The sequence below is a fragment of the Typopeltis vanoorti genome, chromosome 9 (genome assembly GCF_054136105.1).
Source record: "Typopeltis vanoorti isolate ZY-2024b chromosome 9, IOZ_Tvanoo_1.0, whole genome shotgun sequence".
NCBI lineage: Eukaryota > Metazoa > Arthropoda > Arachnida > Uropygi > Thelyphonidae > Typopeltis > Typopeltis vanoorti.
The window spans coordinates 36680674-36702274 of NC_143557.1; the positions used below are offsets into that span (position 1 = coordinate 36680674).

At 37.1% G+C, this 21601-nt stretch overlaps 1 protein-coding gene across 4 annotated transcripts in view; it reads left to right on the forward strand.

Annotated features, from left to right (window-relative positions):
• Positions 1–21601, forward strand: part of LOC150102972 (transmembrane channel-like protein 7) — a 482602-nt gene that overhangs the window by 314617 nt on the left and 146384 nt on the right. For all 4 annotated transcript variants that reach the window (XM_090398586.1, XM_090398588.1, XM_090398587.1 and 1 more), the window contains exons 10-11: positions 6652–6794; positions 11158–11251. In XM_090398586.1, the coding sequence (XP_090254712.1) occupies positions 6652–6794; positions 11158–11251 (237 nt within the window). The remainder of the gene's footprint in view (positions 1–6651; positions 6795–11157; positions 11252–21601) is intronic.

Sequence of the window (21601 nt, forward strand, 5' to 3'; positions counted from 1 at the left end):
CATGGTCATGTATGGAGGAGCCATGATGTCAGCTTGGCTCTAAGTGATTATTACGGTAAGATAGAAGAAGTAGCACAGATGGACAAAAGTTGCACCTGATGGCTGTGGTAGGAACCAGAAGGTACAACTGTCAGTGGCACAAGCAGCAAGCTTTCTACATTTATCTTTGTTGAATTTAGTCTTTATCTCTTTAATGATGATTTAAGTGTTGTGGGCAACTGTGTAGGCTGTGAATGAAGCTGGTGTTTTGGTCTCAAGCCACCTGTGATAGACTGTTTGCTTTCCTTGGACCATTCTGGCACACATGGCACAATGAACATGTGGCTTGGGTAGGACTGTTATTGACCTAAAAGTGAACTGCTGTGTTTATTTACAGTTTTCACCATCTTTTTTTTTTCTTTTTTTTTTTTTTACTGATTGAGTTTGTTCGCCCCCAAATTGTTGGAATAAGTGAAAGATGGTTGAATGAAGATGATATCCTAACAAGAATAAAAATGGAAGGGTATAGTGTTTTTTTTTTGTGAGGATAAAAAAAGTTCAGCTCAATGATAACGGGGAAATTATGTCCACATAAGGTAAAAGTAAAAAAAAGGGATATAGTGGCAATGGTCATGAGGCAGTGAGGTGGAGGTTGACAGGAAGACATATTTAGTTGGATTCAGTGCAAAAACATATCAGATTCATCATCTGATCTCATTTACTCCATTGATTACTGAATCAAATTACAATTGAGCAGAATGGCAACTGGGACGTTTAGAATGTTGGTAATCGTAGTCTTTTTGTCATCAAATGAACCATTGCTGTCAATTTGATGGCAGTTCATGAAATCATTATTAATTCAGAGACAGCTACTGCCATCAGATTGAGAGCATTCTATTTATTGTGAAAATTGTGAAAACCTGTATATCATTTATCAGAATGCTATAATAATAATAATCTCCTTTGGTATATGTTTTAGAGAACTGTTTTAAACTCATTATGATAGACAATACTATTGAATGTATGCCACGTTATGTATATTTCCACTCTGTATAATATCTGAACAGACCCCAATGAAATGAAGCAGCTGCATGCCATAGAGCTTTCCCTAACTGTATACAGTCAAAATAATACTACCAAAGGTGCATTATTTTTTAACAGATTCACTAAATTCACTACAGGCACTAAGAAGTCTGGCATACTACCCACATCCAGTTTCTCTCTCTTGCTTAGATTTGACATCTGTTATATCAGATCAGGAGGTTCCATTTGTCTGTTTGCTTATGTTGGATCAAAATCCATGTAGGTTATCATTGCATTCCTTACATCTTCTGTCTGCTATTTATACCAATTACTAGCAGATCAAAAATGAAAATATCATATCTAAGTGGCATACATTATGGAATAGAAGATTAATAAAATAAAATAAAAAGTCTTGAAATTAAATTGTGGCAGTCCAAACTGCTTTGGGATCATATAGTGGAGTTCTTATTGTGCTCTGCATAGCTCATAGCCATCTTATGGGCATCTTCCCATTGAGGGGTGATGATATGCCCACATGTAAAGTTTCTTAGATCTGTTTTTAAACATTTATTATATTTTAATAGACTGTCCTAATTTAAAAAAGAAAATTTTTTTTTTTTTGGGCTGTTATACACTTCTAGCCTTTAGCCTTCTATGGAAAAAACATATCAGATTCATCATCTGATCTCATTTACTTAGCTTCGAAATAAAAAAAAAAAAAAAACTTAGTTCTCAAGGCATTTTTCACATGTAGGACTACTAAATCTATACAGAGTTCTAAATCTGACCAGTTTTTGAATGCATTTCTTACATCTGGATGAATCATATATTTTATAAACAGGTTATAAAAATGTGAGTAATCTTTTCAACTTAAAAGTTGAAAAGCAAGTATTTTATTTATATAGCCTTTAGTTCATGAAATCATTGAAAAGAGATCCAAGACTGCCAAATAGAGAATTGATATCTGGAGTACACATTTCTATAGTGGTAAACATTTCAGATATGCAAATAATTATTATTATTATTATTATTAAACAAGACCTCATGGAGTCAAAGACTCATCTAGGAGGTCCTTTTATCTCACACACATCTCATCATACCGGGTCTTAAACACATTCAAACTCCTTGCAGACACCACACTCTCAGGCAAGGCATTCCAATCATTCACAACTCTGCACGAAAAAAACCTGCCTCTCACTCCCCTACTCACACCCTCTTTATACAGTTTCCAGGGATGACCTCTGGTTCTCCCCTGATCTCCCACTATTCGCTGTAGAACTTCTCCACCATTGATCCTATAGCAACCCCTTACCAACTTGTAGGTCTCTATCATATCTCCCCTCTTCCTTCTCTCCACTAGTCTCTGCAAATTACATCTTTTCAATCTTTCCTCATACTCGACATTCCAGAGGTCAGAAACTACCTTAGTCAGTCGCCTTTGGACCCTTTCCAACATCTCCTCATCCTTCTGAAAACCAGGTGACCAAATCTGGGCACAATAGTCCATGTGTGGCCTAATCAAAGCCTTATACAATGGAACAAGAATCTCCCTACTTCTACACGTCAGTGTCCTCCTCATCATTCCCAGAAGTCTTTGTGTTGTCTTCACAATTTTGGCGATGTGACCCCTAAATTTTAGATCTTTATCCACTATCACTCCCAGATCTCTTATTTCCTCTACTTCCAACAATATATTCTTACCAAGCATAAATTCTGCATCCCATCTTTGTTTTCCAAATTTTAAAACCTTACATTTTGCAACATTGAACTCACACCCCCATTTGCTTGCCCAATCACTCAATTTATTCAAGTCTTCTTGCAAGGCCACAACATCTTCACTACTCTTTATGGTTCTTCCCAACTTTGCATCATCTGCAAACAACTGAATATCTCCATCCAAATCTTCGCCAATATCATTAATATACAAGTTAAATAGTAATGGCCCTAAAACAGATCCCTGAGGCACTCCACTAGTGACTTTCCTTTTCCTGGATATTGCACCCCCATACACAACTTGTTGATACCTATCAGATAGCCAGTCTCCAATCCAATGCACTAATCTAATATCCAACCCCATCTGCTCTAGTTTGACTGTCAACTTATCATGAGGCACTCTATCAAAAGCTTTTGCGAAATCCAAGTATATTACTGTGTATCCTTCTCCTCTGTCCAAGGAAGCAGTCACTTTATTGTAATAAGTAAGTAGATTACTAAAACACGACCTCCCTTTAGCAAATCCATGCTGTCCATCAAAGATTATACCATTGTTGTCAACCCAACTCTGGATTCTAGCTCTCACAAGCTTCTCCAACAACTTAACCACAACACCCGACACACAGATAGGCCTATAGTTTGATGCTTGAGTTCGATCACCTCCTTTATGAAGTGGCACAATCTTGCCCTCCTTCCACTCTTTAGGGACTTGACCAAGTGCAAGATTCGTATTAAAAAAATATGTCAAGGCAGGTGTCAACTCTCTGGCACATTCCTTCAGAATACGTGGTGATATATTATCAAGTCCCACAGCCTTATTTACATCTAGTTTACTCAACTCCCCAAACACCTCTTGCTCACTTACAGTCAGTCTCTCCTCCCCATCATCAACTGCTCTTAATCTCTCCATGAAGTCACATTCACAAGATTGAAAGATCTTTATGAACTGCTCATTAAGTATCTCCACCACACATTCTGCAACAGCTGTCTTTATACCATTTCCTCCAATCAATGTCATCCTTCCATAATCATTCTTTCTTTTGCTGGCTACATATCGAAAGAACTCCCTAGGATTCTTTTTAGCTTCATTAGCTAACTGCTGTTCATACCTCTCTTTAGCTACTCTCACCAACCAAGTCACTCTCCTTGCCTGGTCTTTGTAGAACTCATGAAATTGGTTACTTCCACTTCTCTTATGCTGCCTCCACAATGCCCTTTTTCTCTGTATTGCATGCTTAATCTCTTTATTCATCCATCTCACACGTAACTTATTTAACCTTCTCACCCGTGGTATACATTTAGACATTGCATCCACTAAATATTTTTTGAAAATCCCCCAAGCTGCATTGATCTCTTTTCCAGCTAACTCCTCATTCCATGCTACACCTGCAAGCTGTCTCCTGAGCTCTTCATAATCACCCCCCTTGTAGTTCCACATATACCCTTTTTTCACAGGGGTCCTTGCACTGCTGGCAACCACCCAAGTAATCACCTCATGGTCACTTTCACCAATTGGTGGATGATTTGATACCTCATTGATAATTACATCCTCCGATGAGATGACCAAATCCAAGACCCTTAATCCTCTTGTGCCCTCTGTTACATACTGTCTGAGGTAGTTATCCCTCAAAAACTCAAGAAACTCATTTTCTTTACTTCCAGTTGCTATCTCTTCATTCCAGTCTATATTGCCATAATTAAAATCACCCATAATGATCACCCTTTTCTTATTTGCTTGGCTTATTTGACTATACATTTCACTATCACCACCATCCACATTACCAGGTCTATAACAACATCCCACCAAGTATTTGATTCTATTCACCTCTATCTCACACCATACTGCCTCAAAACCACTGGCCCCATTTCCCCCTTGCATCTCTACCTTGTATGGACATAACTCTTTCTCTATCATCAATAGCACTCCCCCTCCCTTTTTACCCCTTCTATCCTCACGAAACACATCATACCTTTCCATCTCTATTCCTGTCAGGATGTCATCCTCATCTAACCATGTCTCACTTATTCCGACAATCTCTGGGTGCACAGACGCAATTAGTGCAACCATTTCATCCGCCTTGTTTCTTATACTTCTAGCATTGGTATACAAACACAACAACTCATTTCTGGATCTACAGCTAGTTCCACTGATACCACTCACTCGATGTGATCTCTCCATGCTGGACTGGGGCCATTTCCCTTTCTGCTTCTTCATTTTAGAACCCTTTGCAATTCCATCTGTTTCCTTTTGATCCCTGATCATCCCATTACTTTCCTGCCTACACATTCTCTCACCTCCTCTTGGAGCATCCACCTTTCTCACGCTGTGTATCCCTGTCCACCCTGAGCCTCCCCGTTTCCCTGCTCCTCTTGCACACCCATTCTCTCATTATCTATACTCATACCACTCACTTCCACATTCATTTCCACTCCTTCAATCTCTCCTGTCTTACTCTCCTGCTCTTCCACATCACTCCCCTCTTGATCTGATTCATTCTCTCTATTCACTTCTCTACCTTCCAGCAGCAGTCTCTCCAAGCGACTCACACCATAACCACTCAAATGCAGTCCATCGCTCCCATACAGCTCACTTCGTCCCTCAAACTCATTCCACACATTAACAAACTGTACTCCCATCTCCTCACACATTTCAGCCAGAATATCATTCATAATCCTTGCTCTCCGCCTCATTTCACCACAATCATACCTAGGCAACACACTAACCACCCTTCCTGTCACACTATTCTCCTTTATCTTTCCAAGCAGTCTCCTGACATTCATTTTGACATGCTCTTTGTTCTCTCTCAAATCATTTGTTCCAATTAATACAATTAACTCTTTTGCTCGTTCCCGCCTCATGTTCAATGCCTCAATCACTCTACTCATTTTACCGCCTGGAAAACATACCTTGTGCATTTTATCCTCTAGCACACCTTTAATAATGGAGTCGCCATACAACGCCACTCGCTCATCTTTTGTTAACTCTTTCATGCCATCATGATTTATTTTAATAGTTTTGACCTGCATTCTCTTAATTTCATTCCGCATCCATTTCATTTCTTGCTTCATCCAATCCAATTCACCTTCTGAACCTCGCGACACATTCACTCTATCATTAAATCTTTCTAACTTTCTAACTCTCGACCCTCTCTTCTCACTTTCCCTCTCATTCATCCTTCTTTGTTTCCGTACTTTCGGTCCAACATACGTCCAACTTTCACTGTCATTCTTCTCACTTTCACTCTCACATATCTTTCTTTGTTTCCGTACTTTCGGACTAACATGCGTCCAACTTTCGCTATCATTCTTTTCACTTTTACTATCATTCATCTTTCTTTGGTTTAGTACTTTCGTTCCAACATGCGTCCAACTTTCGCCATCAGTCATTCTTTTTTCGCTATCATTCATTCTTTCGATTTTTTTTACTTGCGGTTTCTGCACCACGCCATTTCTACTTTCATTCGTTCTCTACTATGATATCAGGATATCAGGATACCAATTACTATGGTATCTGTTATTATACTAGAAGAAAGCAATTATTCCTGTTTATAAATGCCATTATCTGGATAATTATGCAGATCCTAGCAACCAAAGTATTATCAGGACAATTAAATGTGAACTATAGGGATATAATTAAGAGAAGTTTGTTTGCAGGGTTTTGCAAATAGGTAGAAATTAGAGGATATGATGGAAACATTAAACATTACATGATGAAGTTATTTCATAGGATAGATACTGGAGAGGTTGTTTTTTTGTCAAATAGCAGGCGAGAGGAGAATGCAGAATCATGCATGGGAGTTCTTAAGACTGTGATCAACAAGGGAATAGATGTAGGTTTTAGATTTATTTTATTCTCTTTCTTTTCTCTGTTTACATACCTCTATTTATAAATGACTTTTTTTGATTTACAATTTACTTAACTTTTTTTTTCTTTAGACAGATATCAAGGTTCTAAAAGAGATGACCTTATCACTAACAATTACAGCCATCATATTTATTATTCTGCCTTTGTTTGTGCTTATAGCATCGACAGAGTGGTATAATGATAAACAGTTTCAACTTTATCTCACTATGATTAGGTATGTTACTTTACTTAAATAAAATGACACTTATGTTTTAGCAATATAGATATGAAATTGAAGTAAGAATTGTAAGAGCTACCTAGATTGTTTTATGCTATAGTACTGCTATTTTTTTGGTTAATAGTTTATGGTTAGTGCTTCAAGTATATTATTATTATTTTCCTGCACTCCCATAGAGTGACAAGACTCATCCACTGTCCATACATTCCCCATCCTCTCAGGCAGTGCATTCCATGCTCCTACCACTCCATATGCAAAAAACTTACTTCTTACCCTTTTACTCACTACTCCCTTTTGAAACTTCCAGGTATGGTACTTGTCCTTGATCCTTCTCATTGTACTGTCATATGAAAAATCTCCACCAATGTTAATTCAATAATAACCCTTCAACAGCTAAATGTCTCAATCATTTTAGACATTTTAAAATGATTGAGACATTTTAATTTGTATTTTATTCACCAAACTCTGCAATCTACCTACCTTTAATCTATCCTCATAATCAACCTTGTACAGTCCTGATATCATTTTTCTTATCCATCTCTGTGTCCTCTCCAAGGTTATTTCATTCCCTTCAATTCTGGGTGATCAGATTTTAGCACAGGAATCCAGATGTGGTCTAATCAAAACTTTATACAATGGGACCACCACACTTTTATCTCTTGAAGTCAGTGTCATCCTCAACATTGCAGCAATTCTCTGAGATGTCTTCACAACCTTTGTGATATGTCTTCGGAACCTCACATCTCTATCCACAATCACCTGAGATTCCTTGCTTCCTCCATGACTTTCAGTATAATCCCACCAAGTGAGTATGAAGTATTCCCATCTGTGAATCCCAAATTTTAAAACCTTACATTTAGTTGCAATAAACTGACATCCCCATTCGTTTGTCCACCTCTCCAGCCTATTCAGATTCTCTCGAAGAGACAAAAAATCAGCACTATTACTAATAATCCTCCCAAGCTTTACAATATCATTGACTTAAAGATTGAAGAGCAATGTTCCCAATACTGAACCCTCTGGAACTTCACTTATAACCTTCCTATTCTCTGATGCTGCTTTCCCATATACAACTCTGCTTTGTACCAGAGAGCCAATCACCAATGTAATCCACTAACCTGACATCCCAAACTTGTATGTTGCAATTTAAAGATCAATTTGTCATGTGGCACCCTGTCAAATGCCTTTGAAAAATCCAAAAAAATGACAGTATATGCCTTACCCTCACCCATTGCTATTGTCACTGTATTGTAAATGGTTACCAGATTAGTAAAAGAAGAATGCCCTTTAAAATCTATGCTGGCTTGCATAAATAATATTGCCCTCACTAAATACAAGATTGTGTGTTTGTGTTACCTCTATTTGTAGTTCCATCTTTTCATTCTTTTTTTTTTTTTTTGTATATGTTCAATTTGATATTAATTTAATTTGTATATGTTTTACTTGAGAGTGTTTATCTCTTTCTGCAATTCTTCATTTTCATGCCTGAGGTTTTCTTGAGCTTCTGTTTCTACCATTAGTTTCATTTTTATATCTCACACAGTTCCAAGTGCTTCTTCTACAGTATAATAATGACAGTGTAGAAGTCCCTTCCTAATCCTAATATTACCATCAACTTAGATTCATTCAAACTCATGGTTAAAGACTTGCTGTGTATCGTTGCTTTTGCTTGGTGTCTGTTCTTCATTTTCTCGTGGCATTGTGGACAGCAACGTTTGCTATGTTTCCTAACTCTCTTTGCTCTTTCCACATACATGGTTTCTGAGATCCCACCTGTTTTGCTAATCTTTCCTCACCCATTCTGTTTAAATGACCATACCATCTGAGATTAGCTCTGCTAACACATTCCTGGATGCTGACAATGTCAAGTTCTTTCCTAATATCCTCATTTTTAATATGATATTGCCATTGTTGCCATCTGTTCATGCTCCTAATCTTTCTCAGGACTTGCATATCTATAGTTTCTAGTCTTTGGTCAAGTGTTTTACTTCTGACCCAGCTCTCAGCTCCATAAGTCAAAACTGGTTTGAACACTGTCTTATATACAGCTAATTTAGTGTTCCGACTAATTTCTCTCTCTCTTATTCCATATGAATTTATTCAATCAATACTTAAATGTGGATATTTTGCTTAATATTAGATGCTATTTATATAAATATGTAATTAAGGAGAAAGTTAGCCTCTTAGTTTTTCTAATGCATATGTGTATTCCACCCTACACAGCAAATTTCACCATAGAAAACTTTGGTCACCTATGATCAGTGATTAATAGAAAGAATTGGCATTCTTTCCATTAATAACAGCAAAATTTGGTTTAAGGAAATCCTTAATCTCTTATGCCATGAATTTCCACAGTTGGATACTAACAATCAATACCGTTCCAAGGATATCCTAACAGAAGGCATCTTGCTTGGAGAATTGCATATGGTCACCTTCCAGTAAATGCCATAAAATGGAGGTACTTTAAATCGGAGATCCAATCTGTGACAGCTATTGCAGATTGGAAGCAGTAGAACATGCATTCAACACTGCCCTTTTGCCCTGTGTATTGGGAACAGATTATGTAATGTTTTGGGCATTCCATTGCTTACAACAGAATAGCACTTTTTTTTTTTTTTTATACTCCTCACCTGTCAGCAGTGGGTAGAGAATTTTGATTTTTATAATTAATGACGTAAAATTCCATTTATGGAAAGTTGGTTAAAAACATGGATTTGAAAATCAGCAATATGCCATACGAATACTTTACAATATTGTATTATGTAAATTTTATTGTTCCGACAAATGATTTTTGCATTTAGAAAGAAGCATTCCAGGAAATACCATTTTTTGGCTAGGTGGTGTAGGCTACTCACATTATGCAGTATTCACCAGAGAAAGATAAATTTCTGTCTGTTTTTATCATGAGAGGCTTTTTAAACGGTTCCATCATCTTAGTTCACTGTAGTCTTATGGTCAGTTGCAGAGATGACTGGAATAATAATCCCAGGCAGAGAAGACCAAATCAAGGCAGTTATCTTATCCTGTATTCCTGTGCATATCATAGTATAACCACATCTTATTCTTTCTTGTCAGTGTACTCCTTATCATAGTATCAATGCAATGTGCAGGCATTTAACACTTGCACTGTGCCCCCTTGACTTCACTTCACTGTCAACCATCCCTCCCATATCTTGAGTATGATCCACTTCCTGAAGTGCAATTTCACTAATGTAGTGCACAGCATTATATCTCTGTACTCCAAAGGGCACCTCCTTGCACCAGGGCTGTTCCATGGGTTTGCGCTGCCTGGGTGCAAAATTTTTGTGCTCCCCTTCCATTAAAAATTAAAAGATCCCGAAGTACAATAACACGTTACAAATCATTTTATTATACCCTACCCCCTCCCGGCAATATAATAAAAATTATGCCACCCGGGTTCATTGCACCCTTTGCACTCCAGTACAGAACAGGCCTGCCTTGCACTTATTAATATTAAAACTATTGCCCCATTCATCAGTCCAAGTTAAAAATCTATTCAAATCTTCCTGATTGCAAGTAACATCAGCAGTGCTGCTTATAATTCTTCACAACTTTGCATTATCAGCAAACAGTTGAAAATCCTCAATTTCCACATAAAATATCATTAACAAGTAAGTTAAACAACAGAGGATCAAAAACAGAACCCTGGAGTTATCTTTCTCTTTTGATTCACCACCCTATTATACACAACATGGTGGTATTATTCAGAATGGCCTCTCAAATATACTCAACATTTTCTTCAGATGTTTGTAAAGGACATCAGATGTTTATAAAGGAGCATGGTGGCCTCGTTTGAGGCCACCATGCTCCTTTTTTTTTGTGTGTGTTCCACACTTCCAGTATCCATAAAACTTTTTATATGAAGCTCTTATGATTTATTTTGATAGCGATCTGCTGTAACAAGCTCTAAATCTTTGTATCAGATTTGAATCAAGTTTGAATAAACCACTCAGCATACTGTGCTTTCTCCTGTGGATTCAAACTTAGTATTCAGAAAATACTAAGTTTTGACAGATTTCAGGAAAAAGTGTAAAATAGGACAACTTGAGTATTTCTACACCTTCTGGTTGACTTTTCATATTGGGTAAAAGTTGTAAAGATAATTTTCAGACACCTTGTATTTTGTTCACAGGCTGAAGAAGCAGCAAGAGCAATAGCCAAACAGATTATTGTTATGTAAATTATTATAGCATTTACAGCTGTCCATAATGATGTATTTTGCCACATTGTTAAAGCAAAAGATAACTATAGATTATTAGTACATAGTTGAGTACGTTATTAATGATTGTGAACTTACCTAATCTTAAAAATTTCAACTATTTGTGTTTTAATTTTGCAGGGTCATAGTTTTGGAAGCGGTAATTTTGGCTGTTATAGTATATTTTTGGGTGGTTAAAGAAGAGAGACTAAACAGAGGCTATGATGATTCATTGGTAATTTTTAGCATTGCTTTATTTTAGTTGTATTATATTTCATAAGCATTTTAAAACATTTGATTTGCATAATTGGTCGATTGGTAGAGCCTCTGCTACTAATGGCTCAGTTAAGTAAGTTTGAGCACAGTTAGTAGTTGGAAGGGGACCAATCGTTCGATGCTGTTGGCACACTCTCCCTCGATGAGTCTTTGGACTCCCTGGAGGTGTCAAATAATAATAATACTACTCTGATTTTCTTTTAGTAATACTTTTAAATTTTTGAAAATGTTATAATGGATATATTTGAGAATCACTATAACAGTAATTACAGAAAACAGAAAAATAGCTTTGTGACAAGAACTTCTTGACTATATATATTGCAGTGTAAGAAAAAAAATTACACTATAGTTCCATTAGCAATAAAATAAAAATATTTTGAACAAAAAATGTTTTTAAGAATAATGTTAAAAATATTTCAATAGGTTTCCATTATTTAAAAGCAACATTCCATGCTATATTAGACAATAGTTTAAATCTGACATTCTTCCTCAGAAAACTACATAAGAACTGAACGGTATTAGTTATTGTTTCTTGTTGTCATTAATGCCTTTGACTTCTTCTTCAGACGGTTCATTTTCGCTGTTTGTTTTTTGCGATTGTCACAGCTGAAAAGTCTGCCTTAAAAATGTATTCAGTTGAGAAAAAGTATTCTGATTTTTTTTGGGGGTCAAATGTTGTTATTAACATTTGACCTCCATGGAGTCAGAGACTCATCATGGGAGGTACTCACTATTGCATACAATTCTCATCCAACCGCATCTTAAACTGATTCGATGCGTCCACATCCACAACACACTCAGGCAATGCATTCCATTCACCAACCACCCTCCATGCAAAGAACCTGCTTCTCACTCCTTTGCTCACACCCTCCTTATACAGTTTCCAGCAATTGCCTCTTGTCCCACTGCTCTCTCCCATTCTATGAAAAATCTCTTCCATGTTTACCTGATAACAACCCCTGACCTAAGCTTATATGTCTCAATCATATCCCCCCCCCCTTTCTCCTATTCACGAGGCTCTGCAACTTACATCCTTTCAATCTGTCCTCGTACTCCACATTCCAAAGACCACTGACCACCTTTGTGAATCTTCTCTGCCCTTTCCAACACATCCTCGTCACCATGAAAATCTGGCAACCAAAGCTGTGCACAATAATCCATATGGGGCCTGATCAAGGCCTTATACAACAGAATCATAACCTCTCTATTTCTGCATGTCAGGGTTCTCAGCATCATTGGCATTATTCGATGTGATTCTTCACAATTTTTGTAATGTGATATCTTCACAACTTGTGAATTTCAGGTCCTTGTCTATCATCACTCCTAGATCTCTCATCTACTTCTGTTAAAGTTTCCCCACCAAGTGTATACTTTGCATCCCATTGTTGCTTACCTAATCTCAAAACCTTACACTTGACAACATTGAACTGATAGTTCCACTTACCTGCCCATTCATGCAATCTATTCAAGTCCTCTTGTAAGACATTAACCTCAGCCTGATTGTGCATTGTTCTCCCCAGGTTTGCATTATCCGCAAACAGCTGGATATCACTAGTTAAACCCAACCCAATATCATTAACATACAAATTGAACAACAATGGTCCCAAAACTGACCCCTGTGGCACACCACTGGTGACCTTTCTCTTTCGAGATATTGCGCCCCATATACAACTTTCTGATACCTATCCGACAGCCAGTCACTGACCCAACACAGAAGTCTGTTATCCAATCCCATCTGTTTCAATTTATTTAAGAGCTTGTCATGTGGCAGTCTATCAAAAGCTTTTGCAAAATCCAAGTACACCACTATATATGCATCTCCCTTGTCCGAGGTATTTGTCACCTTGTTATAGTATATAAGTAAGTTAGTGAAACATAATCTTCTCTTAACAAACCCATGCTGATAACCACAGAGAATACTGTTGTTATCAACTCATATCTGTATCCTACTTTTCATCAATCTCTCCAGGACCTTCACCACAACTCCAGATATACAGACCGGCCTATAATTTGAAGCTGCAGCCTTATCACTACCTTTATGCAGTGGAACAATTTTACCCTTCTTCCACTCCCTTGGAACCTGTGCTATTACAAAACTCTTATTAAACAGGCATGCCAATGTTACTGCCAGTTCCCTGGAACATTCCTTTAAGATGCGTGATGATAAGTCATCAAATCCTATCACCTTATTAACATCGAAGTTATTTATTTCCTCAAATACCTCCTGCTCACTCACAATTGAGCTATCCTCTCCTATGTCCTCTGCACTTACGTTATTCATGATTCCACCCTGATCAGGATGAACACCCTTACAAATTGATCATTTAACAATGTCTTCTGCAGCAGTTACCATTCTATCACTCTCATCCCTTAACTTCATCTTTCCATGATCATTCTTCCTTCTACTTGCCACATATCTAAAAAAACTTTCTAGGGTTTTTCTTAGCCTGATTTGCCAATTTCTGCTCACTCTACTTTTGTTTTTCTTACTAACTGAGTCACCCTCCTGGCTTGTTCTTTATATTCTTCATGTGACTGATTACCATTATTCATCTTGTACTTTCTCCAAAGTACTTTCTTTTTCCAGATTTCATGCTTAAGCTCCACATCCATTTTACACCTACCTTATTCAGCCTTTTGGCCTTTGGGATGCATTCGTACATTGATGCTGTTATGCATTTCTTTGTTAAGTTCCCATGCAGCATTTATTTCTGTACCGCTCAACTCCTCATTCCATGTTATAGCTCGAAGTTATCTCCTAAGCTTGTCATAATCACCAGCCTTATAATTCCAAATATATCCTTTCCTCACAAAAAACTCGATATGACTAGCCACAACACAGGTGATTACTTCATGATCACTTTCACCAACTGGAGGAAAATGAGAAACCCCCCTCTAACAATTACATCCTCTGATGAAATGATGACATCTAGAACTCTTGATCCTCGTGTGCCTTTCTTTACATGCTGCCTGAGATAGTTATCTCTCAAGAACTCGAGAAATTCATTTTCCTTATTCCCAAATGCTATTTCTTCATTCCAATCTATACCACCACGATTAAAATCACCCATAATAATTACTCTCCCTTTGTTCACTAATCCAAGTTGTTTATATATTTCTTCATCACTACCTTCAGCATTCCCAGGCCTATAGCAACATCCAACTAAATATGTCTTCCTTTCAACCTCCTCATTACACTACACTGCCTCATAACCATTGCCATTATTTTCCCCTTTCATGGACTTAATTCCCCTGCTATCGTCAGCAGCATTCCCCCCTTCTTTCCTGCCCTTTCTATCATCACAAAAAGATACTGTACCCTTCCATTTCTATTCCCGTTACAATATCATCTTCATTCAGCCATGTTTCCCTTATTCCAATGATTTGAGGGCGAATAAACTCAATCATTGAAACCATTTCATCCCCTTTATTTCTGATACTTCTGGCATTTGTAAACAAACAACAGTTCATGTTTTGGTTTATAGCCAGTCCTATCTAAGCCATATGTTGGTCGTGATTTTCCCACTACACCTGCCAAATCACCTTTATCACCGCTTACCATATATACCTGCTCAGTCTCCACTTCTCCACCCACATTGCAATATACTCCATCTTCATACACACATTCACTGCCACTCTCAACATTCACTCTCTCTATGCCACGTCTCCCTGTCCACCCGAGCTCCCCTTGTTTCCCTGTTCCTCTTGTATTCCCATTCTCTCTTCCTCTCTCACACTACTACTGTTTCCACTGCCAAGCACTTGTGTCTCTTCAGTATCACTCTCCTGATTTTTCTCTTCATCTCTTCCTTCTGATCTCTGGCACATATCACACACTGTACTTCCACACACTATTCTTTAATCCAGCAACACTTTCTTTCTCCAACGCCATTTAAATGCAACCCATTATGCCTGTATAATTTCATTCTTCCCTCAAACACATGCCATACATCCGCAAACTCCACTCCCTTCTCCTCACGTTTCCGTCAGCATACCATTCATGATTTTGACTCTCCATCGCAACTCATCATCATCAACATACTTGGGTAACGCATTGACAACCTTTCCTACTACACTGTTATCTTTCACTCTTCTCAGTAGTCTCCTGATATTCGTCCTCACATCCTTCTATGTCCAGTTTGATCATTCGTCCCTACAATCACAACTAACTCTCTCTCGCTCGTTTCTTCTCATGTCCAATGCCTTAATTATCATACTCATTCACCCACCCGGATAGCAGATCCTATGAACTCTGTCAGTAACTAGCCCTTTAATTATGGATTCTCCATTTACTTCTATCCTGGAATCACTCGTCACTTCTTTTACTCTTTGTTCTTTCATTCTGTTTTCTTGCATACTTTCATTAGTTTCCACTAGATGCCTAACATCACTCAACATATTCTTCATTTCATTTTTCATTTCCAATATCTGTTTCATTAAATCTTGGATTCCGACAATTTCACTCTCTATCTTGCTACCTCTCGTTTGGCGACACTGTACTTCCTTTTCCTCATTCATACTTTCTTTCACCTTCTTATCACTAACTTTCACTTGTACATCTTTGCATTTTTTCACTCTTTCAGTTTCTCCAACTTTCGTTTCACTTCCATTTGTTGCAACTTCTTCCGTAACTTTCGCTTCTACATCTTGCATTCTTTTACTCCCTCAGTTTCTCTTGCTTTCATTTCATTTCCGTTTTTCACAACTTTTTCCGTAACTCTTGTTTCTACATCCTTGCATTCTTTCACTCCCTCAGTTTCTCCTGTGTTTGTTTCATTTTGGTTTTTTTCATAACTTTCACTTCTACATTTCTGCATTCTTTCACTCTAAAAGTCTCTCTATCTTTCATTTCATTTCTGTTTCTTTCATGTACAATGTATATCTTTTCATTCAGTTTCGCATTCAGTGTATTGTAGTCCAACAGTATATCGCACTTACGATAAATCCATACTTTCTCTTGTCTTTCGCTCATTCTCTCCCTCTCCACAAAGACATCTCTCACATTCCGCCATGCATACGTATCACACTCAGGACATCGAATCAGTTTTGGAAAGTCTATGTCACCAATGCTACTTGACTTTCACAGCATTCGTCTGGTAGCACCAGTCAACGCCCGCATGGGTGACCTGCTGACTGGCATTGTGTGATATTTAAAACAGCAATTTAAACTAATAATTCTGATAGAATTCGCACCAAAAATCACTCAGACACACTTTTTCTCAAAAATAAATAATGAAACCCTAAAATTTATGAAAAACTGCCAATTATTATTCAAAATAGCACTTATCTTTCTGGAGCTTTCTAACACTACACAACTTACGGCCCTCTAGCGGCTTTTTTGATAATATTGGATAATAATGGATAATATTGTGTTCTCTTATTATCAATAATATTGATAATAAGAGAACTTATTGCAGGAAATTCCCATTATTACCCTATACACAAAACTCATTGAAGTGTGCCTTAAACTCATTCACCATTTCCATAGTTGTTTCAGCGATACAATACTAGTGTCATTTTAACAAATTAACATGATAGCACAAGGAAAATAATGGATAATGTATTTAATAGTCAAATATTTCAACCTGAAAATTACAGATAATCATCAATTGCATCAGGCAGTTTGAATACAAAGTAGAACCCTGATTCTATGGTTTGACAAAGATCCACAAGGAAGGCATTCTTCTTTGTGCTATTGTGGATAGACTCTTTTACATATCTCATAACTAAATTTTTAGTACATTTATTAAAGGCTCAAATTGGTAATTCCCATTCTTCATATAAAAAAAAAAGTTCTGATTAAATTGAAAAATCTTTCCCTTTGACCTAATGACTTAATGGTTAGTTTTGATATTGAATCACTAATGTGCCTCTTCCAGGGGCACATTAGTGATTTATCTGCTCTCACAAGCCTTTCTGCTGGATATAGTCAAATTATTCAACTTTGTTGAAAGTTTATTTTTCACTTGGTTAGAGTATAATAAATTTAGTTTAATCCTTTATCCAAGTGTGAGCAAACAAGTTTGCACCTGAAAGTATCTTCAGGACTGGGGTAAGGTGGTACAACACCAGGGCAACTCGTTGCAAAGGTGGAGCAAGTAACCAACACTCTTATCTCAGTATATCCTATAATGCAAAACACATCTCCTTGCAGATATGTCTAATGTTATGCATTAAGGGAAGGGCCACTACCCAGACTAGTTTCGACCTTTATTGAGGTCTTTTCAGTGGGAGCCAGGCCCAACTGGAGATACCAGGCAGAAGCATTAGCAGGTCATCTCTACCTATAGGAGTTGCCAAATGGTGTGCCACCCTTTTTATTAAATTACTCTGGATTTAGAGAAAGATGTTGAAAGTTTATTTTTCACTTGGTTAGACTATAATAAATTTAGTTTAATCCTTTATCCAAGTGTCAGCAAACAAAGTTTGCACCTGAAAGTATCTTCAGGACTGGGGTAAGGTGGTACAACACCAGAAGCTGGATTCTCGTCATGATGGGAGGAATCTTTAAATGGAATTTTTCAATTGAAGGTGAGTTAGTCAATCTCATATGCAGGTAGCAGGGTTTTTTTCTCCCAGAAACTTGGGTTTTTTATAATGCATACAGACAAAAATGGCCTTTACAACACACAGAATTTACAGACAAAAAATACTAGTGGTGGTGGTGGTGGTGAGCAGTAGATAGCATTGGTGTAGATGATGGACAGAGAGTTCTAGAGTAGGTGCCCTCCATTGATGAGTCTCTGAACCCCCTTGGAGGTGTCACGAAATAATAATAATCAGTATTCCACAATCAGTGGGAGCCAGACCCAGAAGTGGTGATATTAAGAGCTAGTGATCTCGTACACTGATGAGACCTCAATAAAGGTCAAAACTGGCCTGGGCCCTTCCCTTAATGAATAGCATTATACATGTCTGCAAGGAGATGTGCTTTGCATTATGGGAGATACTAAGGCAAGTGATGAGAACTTATACTACCTTTACCACGAGTTGTCCCCAGTCCTGAAAGTATTTCAGGCGGAAACTTTGTTTGCTAACACTTGGATAGAGGACAAAACCCAATATATACATTCCTGAATTGTTAGCATTCAGAAATGTGTTAGTAGAGCTAATCTCAGGTGGTATGGTCATTTAAACAGAACAGGAGAGGAAATATTAGCAAACAAGAGTTTTTTGCCAGGATGTCAGAAAAAAGACCCAGAGGAAGTCCAAGATGTAAATGGATTGATGTAGTAAAAAGCACCTTAAAAGACAGAAATATAAGATCTGAAAATATTTAAGTCTTGACAGATAACAGATTAATTTGAATGAAAATTATTGATTGAAAGTTAGTAATGGTGTAACTTTTTCATGTAGTACTATCATAATTATCCTGTACACCCTCTAAGGGTATGTATCAGAAATTGGATGATGAAGTTCTTGCTGTAGCTGTTGAGGTTTAGAGCATATAATATGAACACAATGTAACAGAGTTTTATAATTCCAGTCTTCTGAGAATGATGGTGAGCAAACTGCTGTTAAACACAGCATCCAATAAAGATAGGTTTTCAATAAATGAAAGTAATTAGTTCACCTGGTGAGCAAAAGAGTAAGATATCAAGGAAATCTGGTTTGTTTTCTTTTCTATTTACAACACAAAATTAATTTGTGGAGGTAAACTGTTTGTGTTTACTAGAAAGGCAGGTGATGTATCTTTCATTGTGGGGCCAAAAGGCAAAGATGTCATCTATGTAACATGCCCAAAACAAAAGCTGAGAATCTATAGATGAAAAAAGGATTTTTTCTAGATCTGTCAGAGAAAAGTTGGTGAGAACAGCAGATAGCAGATGACAAAGTTGAATATAATAAATTTAGTTTAATCCTTTATCCAAGTGTGAGCAAACAAAGCTTGCGCCTGAAAGTATCTTCAGGACTGGGGTAAGGTGGTAAAACGGGCAACTCGTTGCAAAGGTGGAGCAAGATACCAACACTCCTATCTCAGTATATCCTATAATGCAAAACACATCTCCTTGCGGATTTGTCAATGTTATGCATTAAGGGAAAGGCCACTACCCAGACTAGTTTCGACCTTTATTGAGGCCTCTTCAGTGGGAGCCAGGCCCGAGTGGAGATACTAGATTTGTAGATTTTGGATACTAGCAAACAGAAGAAAGAGGAGGTTATATGATTGAGATTTACAAGCTTCTGAAAGGGTGATACAGGATTTCAGTTAATGGAAATTTTTACTTTATAGAGAGTGGGAAAGGATAAGGGGACATTTTTGGAAGCTGAGGATGAATGCCCCTAAGAAGGAGGGTTAATTCTAGATTTTTCTCTCAGAGTGGTGTTTTTTTTTAAATGGATTGCCATTGGATTGTGTGTTCAAGCAGTGTGATGCACTGTTTCCTCTGTTATTCATTTGTGTTGTTCTATGTATAACATCACACAGCTCTTAACTATTAAAATAATCCATTCCTCATATTCTGCTTTGTATTCAAATTGCCTGGTGCCACCAATGATGACCTGTAATTTTCAAGTTGAAACATTTGGCTGTTTGTTAAATATATTATTCATTCCCTTGTGTTATCAATGTTAATTCCCAATAATTCACTAATATTTTCTCAGAGTTTTAGCATGTGACCACTAAACTCTATATGCTTATTCACTACAACCCCAAGATATCTCATCTGCTCCACCTTCAAAGTTTCCCAATCAGTTATATACTATGCAGTCCATCCATGCCTACCAAAACTGAAAAGTCCAGTAAACTGCCTTAAAGTTTACTGGACTTTTTTAATGCAGTTTTCCTTAAAGGCCATAATATGTACTTTACTTTTCATAGTTCTGCCCTACTTCACATTATCCATTTAGCCGGCAAAGGTTGGTCGATTGGTAGAGCCTCTGCTACTAATGGCTCAGTTAAGTAAGTTTGAGCGTGGTTAGTAGTTGGAAGGGAACCAATCGTTCGATGCTGTTAGCACACTCTCCCTCGATGAGTCTTTGGACTCCCTGGAGGTGTCAAATAATAATAATAATAATAATAATAATATCTGCAAACTATAGGTCACTGTTCAGTTTCATTTTCTCCTCAAATATATATATATATATATAAATGTAGAAGAATTTCGAGTTAGGATGACAGATCTATGTCAGTATCATTGACATACAGGTTAACAATAATAATATTATAATAAATTTAGTTTAATCCTTTATTCAAGTATGAGCAAACAAAGTTTGCGCCTGAAAATATCTTCAGGACTGAGGCAAGGTGGTGCACCTGTTGGCAACTCTGAGCAAAGGTGTACCAAGCTGTCATCACTCCTTGTCTCAGTATCTCCCACCATGCAAAGCACATCTCCTTGCGGACATGTATAATGCTATGCACTGAGGGAAGGACCACTACCCAGACCGGTTTCGATCTTTATTGAGGTCTCGTCAGTGGGAGGTAGACCCAGAGGTGTCACCATGGGAGTCTGCTTAGACTATTATTATAGTCTAACCAAGTGCAAAATAAACTTCCAATAATAATATTACTTATCATCACCATTATCATGAAATTCCTGACATATACCCTCATGGGGGTGTACAGGATCTTATGATAGTACTACATGAAAAGTTACATCATTACTAACTTCCGATCAACAATTTTCTTCCAAATGAATCTGTTATCTGTCAACATTTCAATATCATCAGTTCTTATATTTCTCTCTTCTAAGCCACTGTTCACTGTATCCATTCCTACATCTTGGACCTCTTCTAGGTCTTTTTTTTTTTTTTTTTGACATACAGGTAACCCTCGTATAACACGGATGTTAGGTTCCATAGAAATGCTGCGTTATATAAATCGCATTATGCGAGACTCAGATCACATACAAAAAGTAGGGTCATGTTCTGAAGTCGTTTTTAAAAAAAAAAATTATATAAACGACAATGACATATCCAACAAAAATATATTTTTATTTAATTCAGATAATTCATGAAAGTTAAGAAAATATAAACTATGACACAAATACATAGTATAAAAATTACAAATTGTAATTAAGCTTCATTGCATGTAATGCATTAATATTTTAGGCAAAATAAAAATAAGTGCATATTTTAATCTTTCATAGCACGAGGATTTGAGTACGTTTAATAAACATTAGTTTTGTCATGTAATCACCTGATGCATTACTACAAAACAGCAGAGTAATTCTGTCTTTGAAAACTTTGAATCCATGATCTTTCAATTTTCGAAATATAGGTGCATTTTGGCATTTTTTTCCACCATAACCCGGATTCATCAGCATTGAACACCTGGTCTGCATTATAAATGTTTATAAACTTTGAG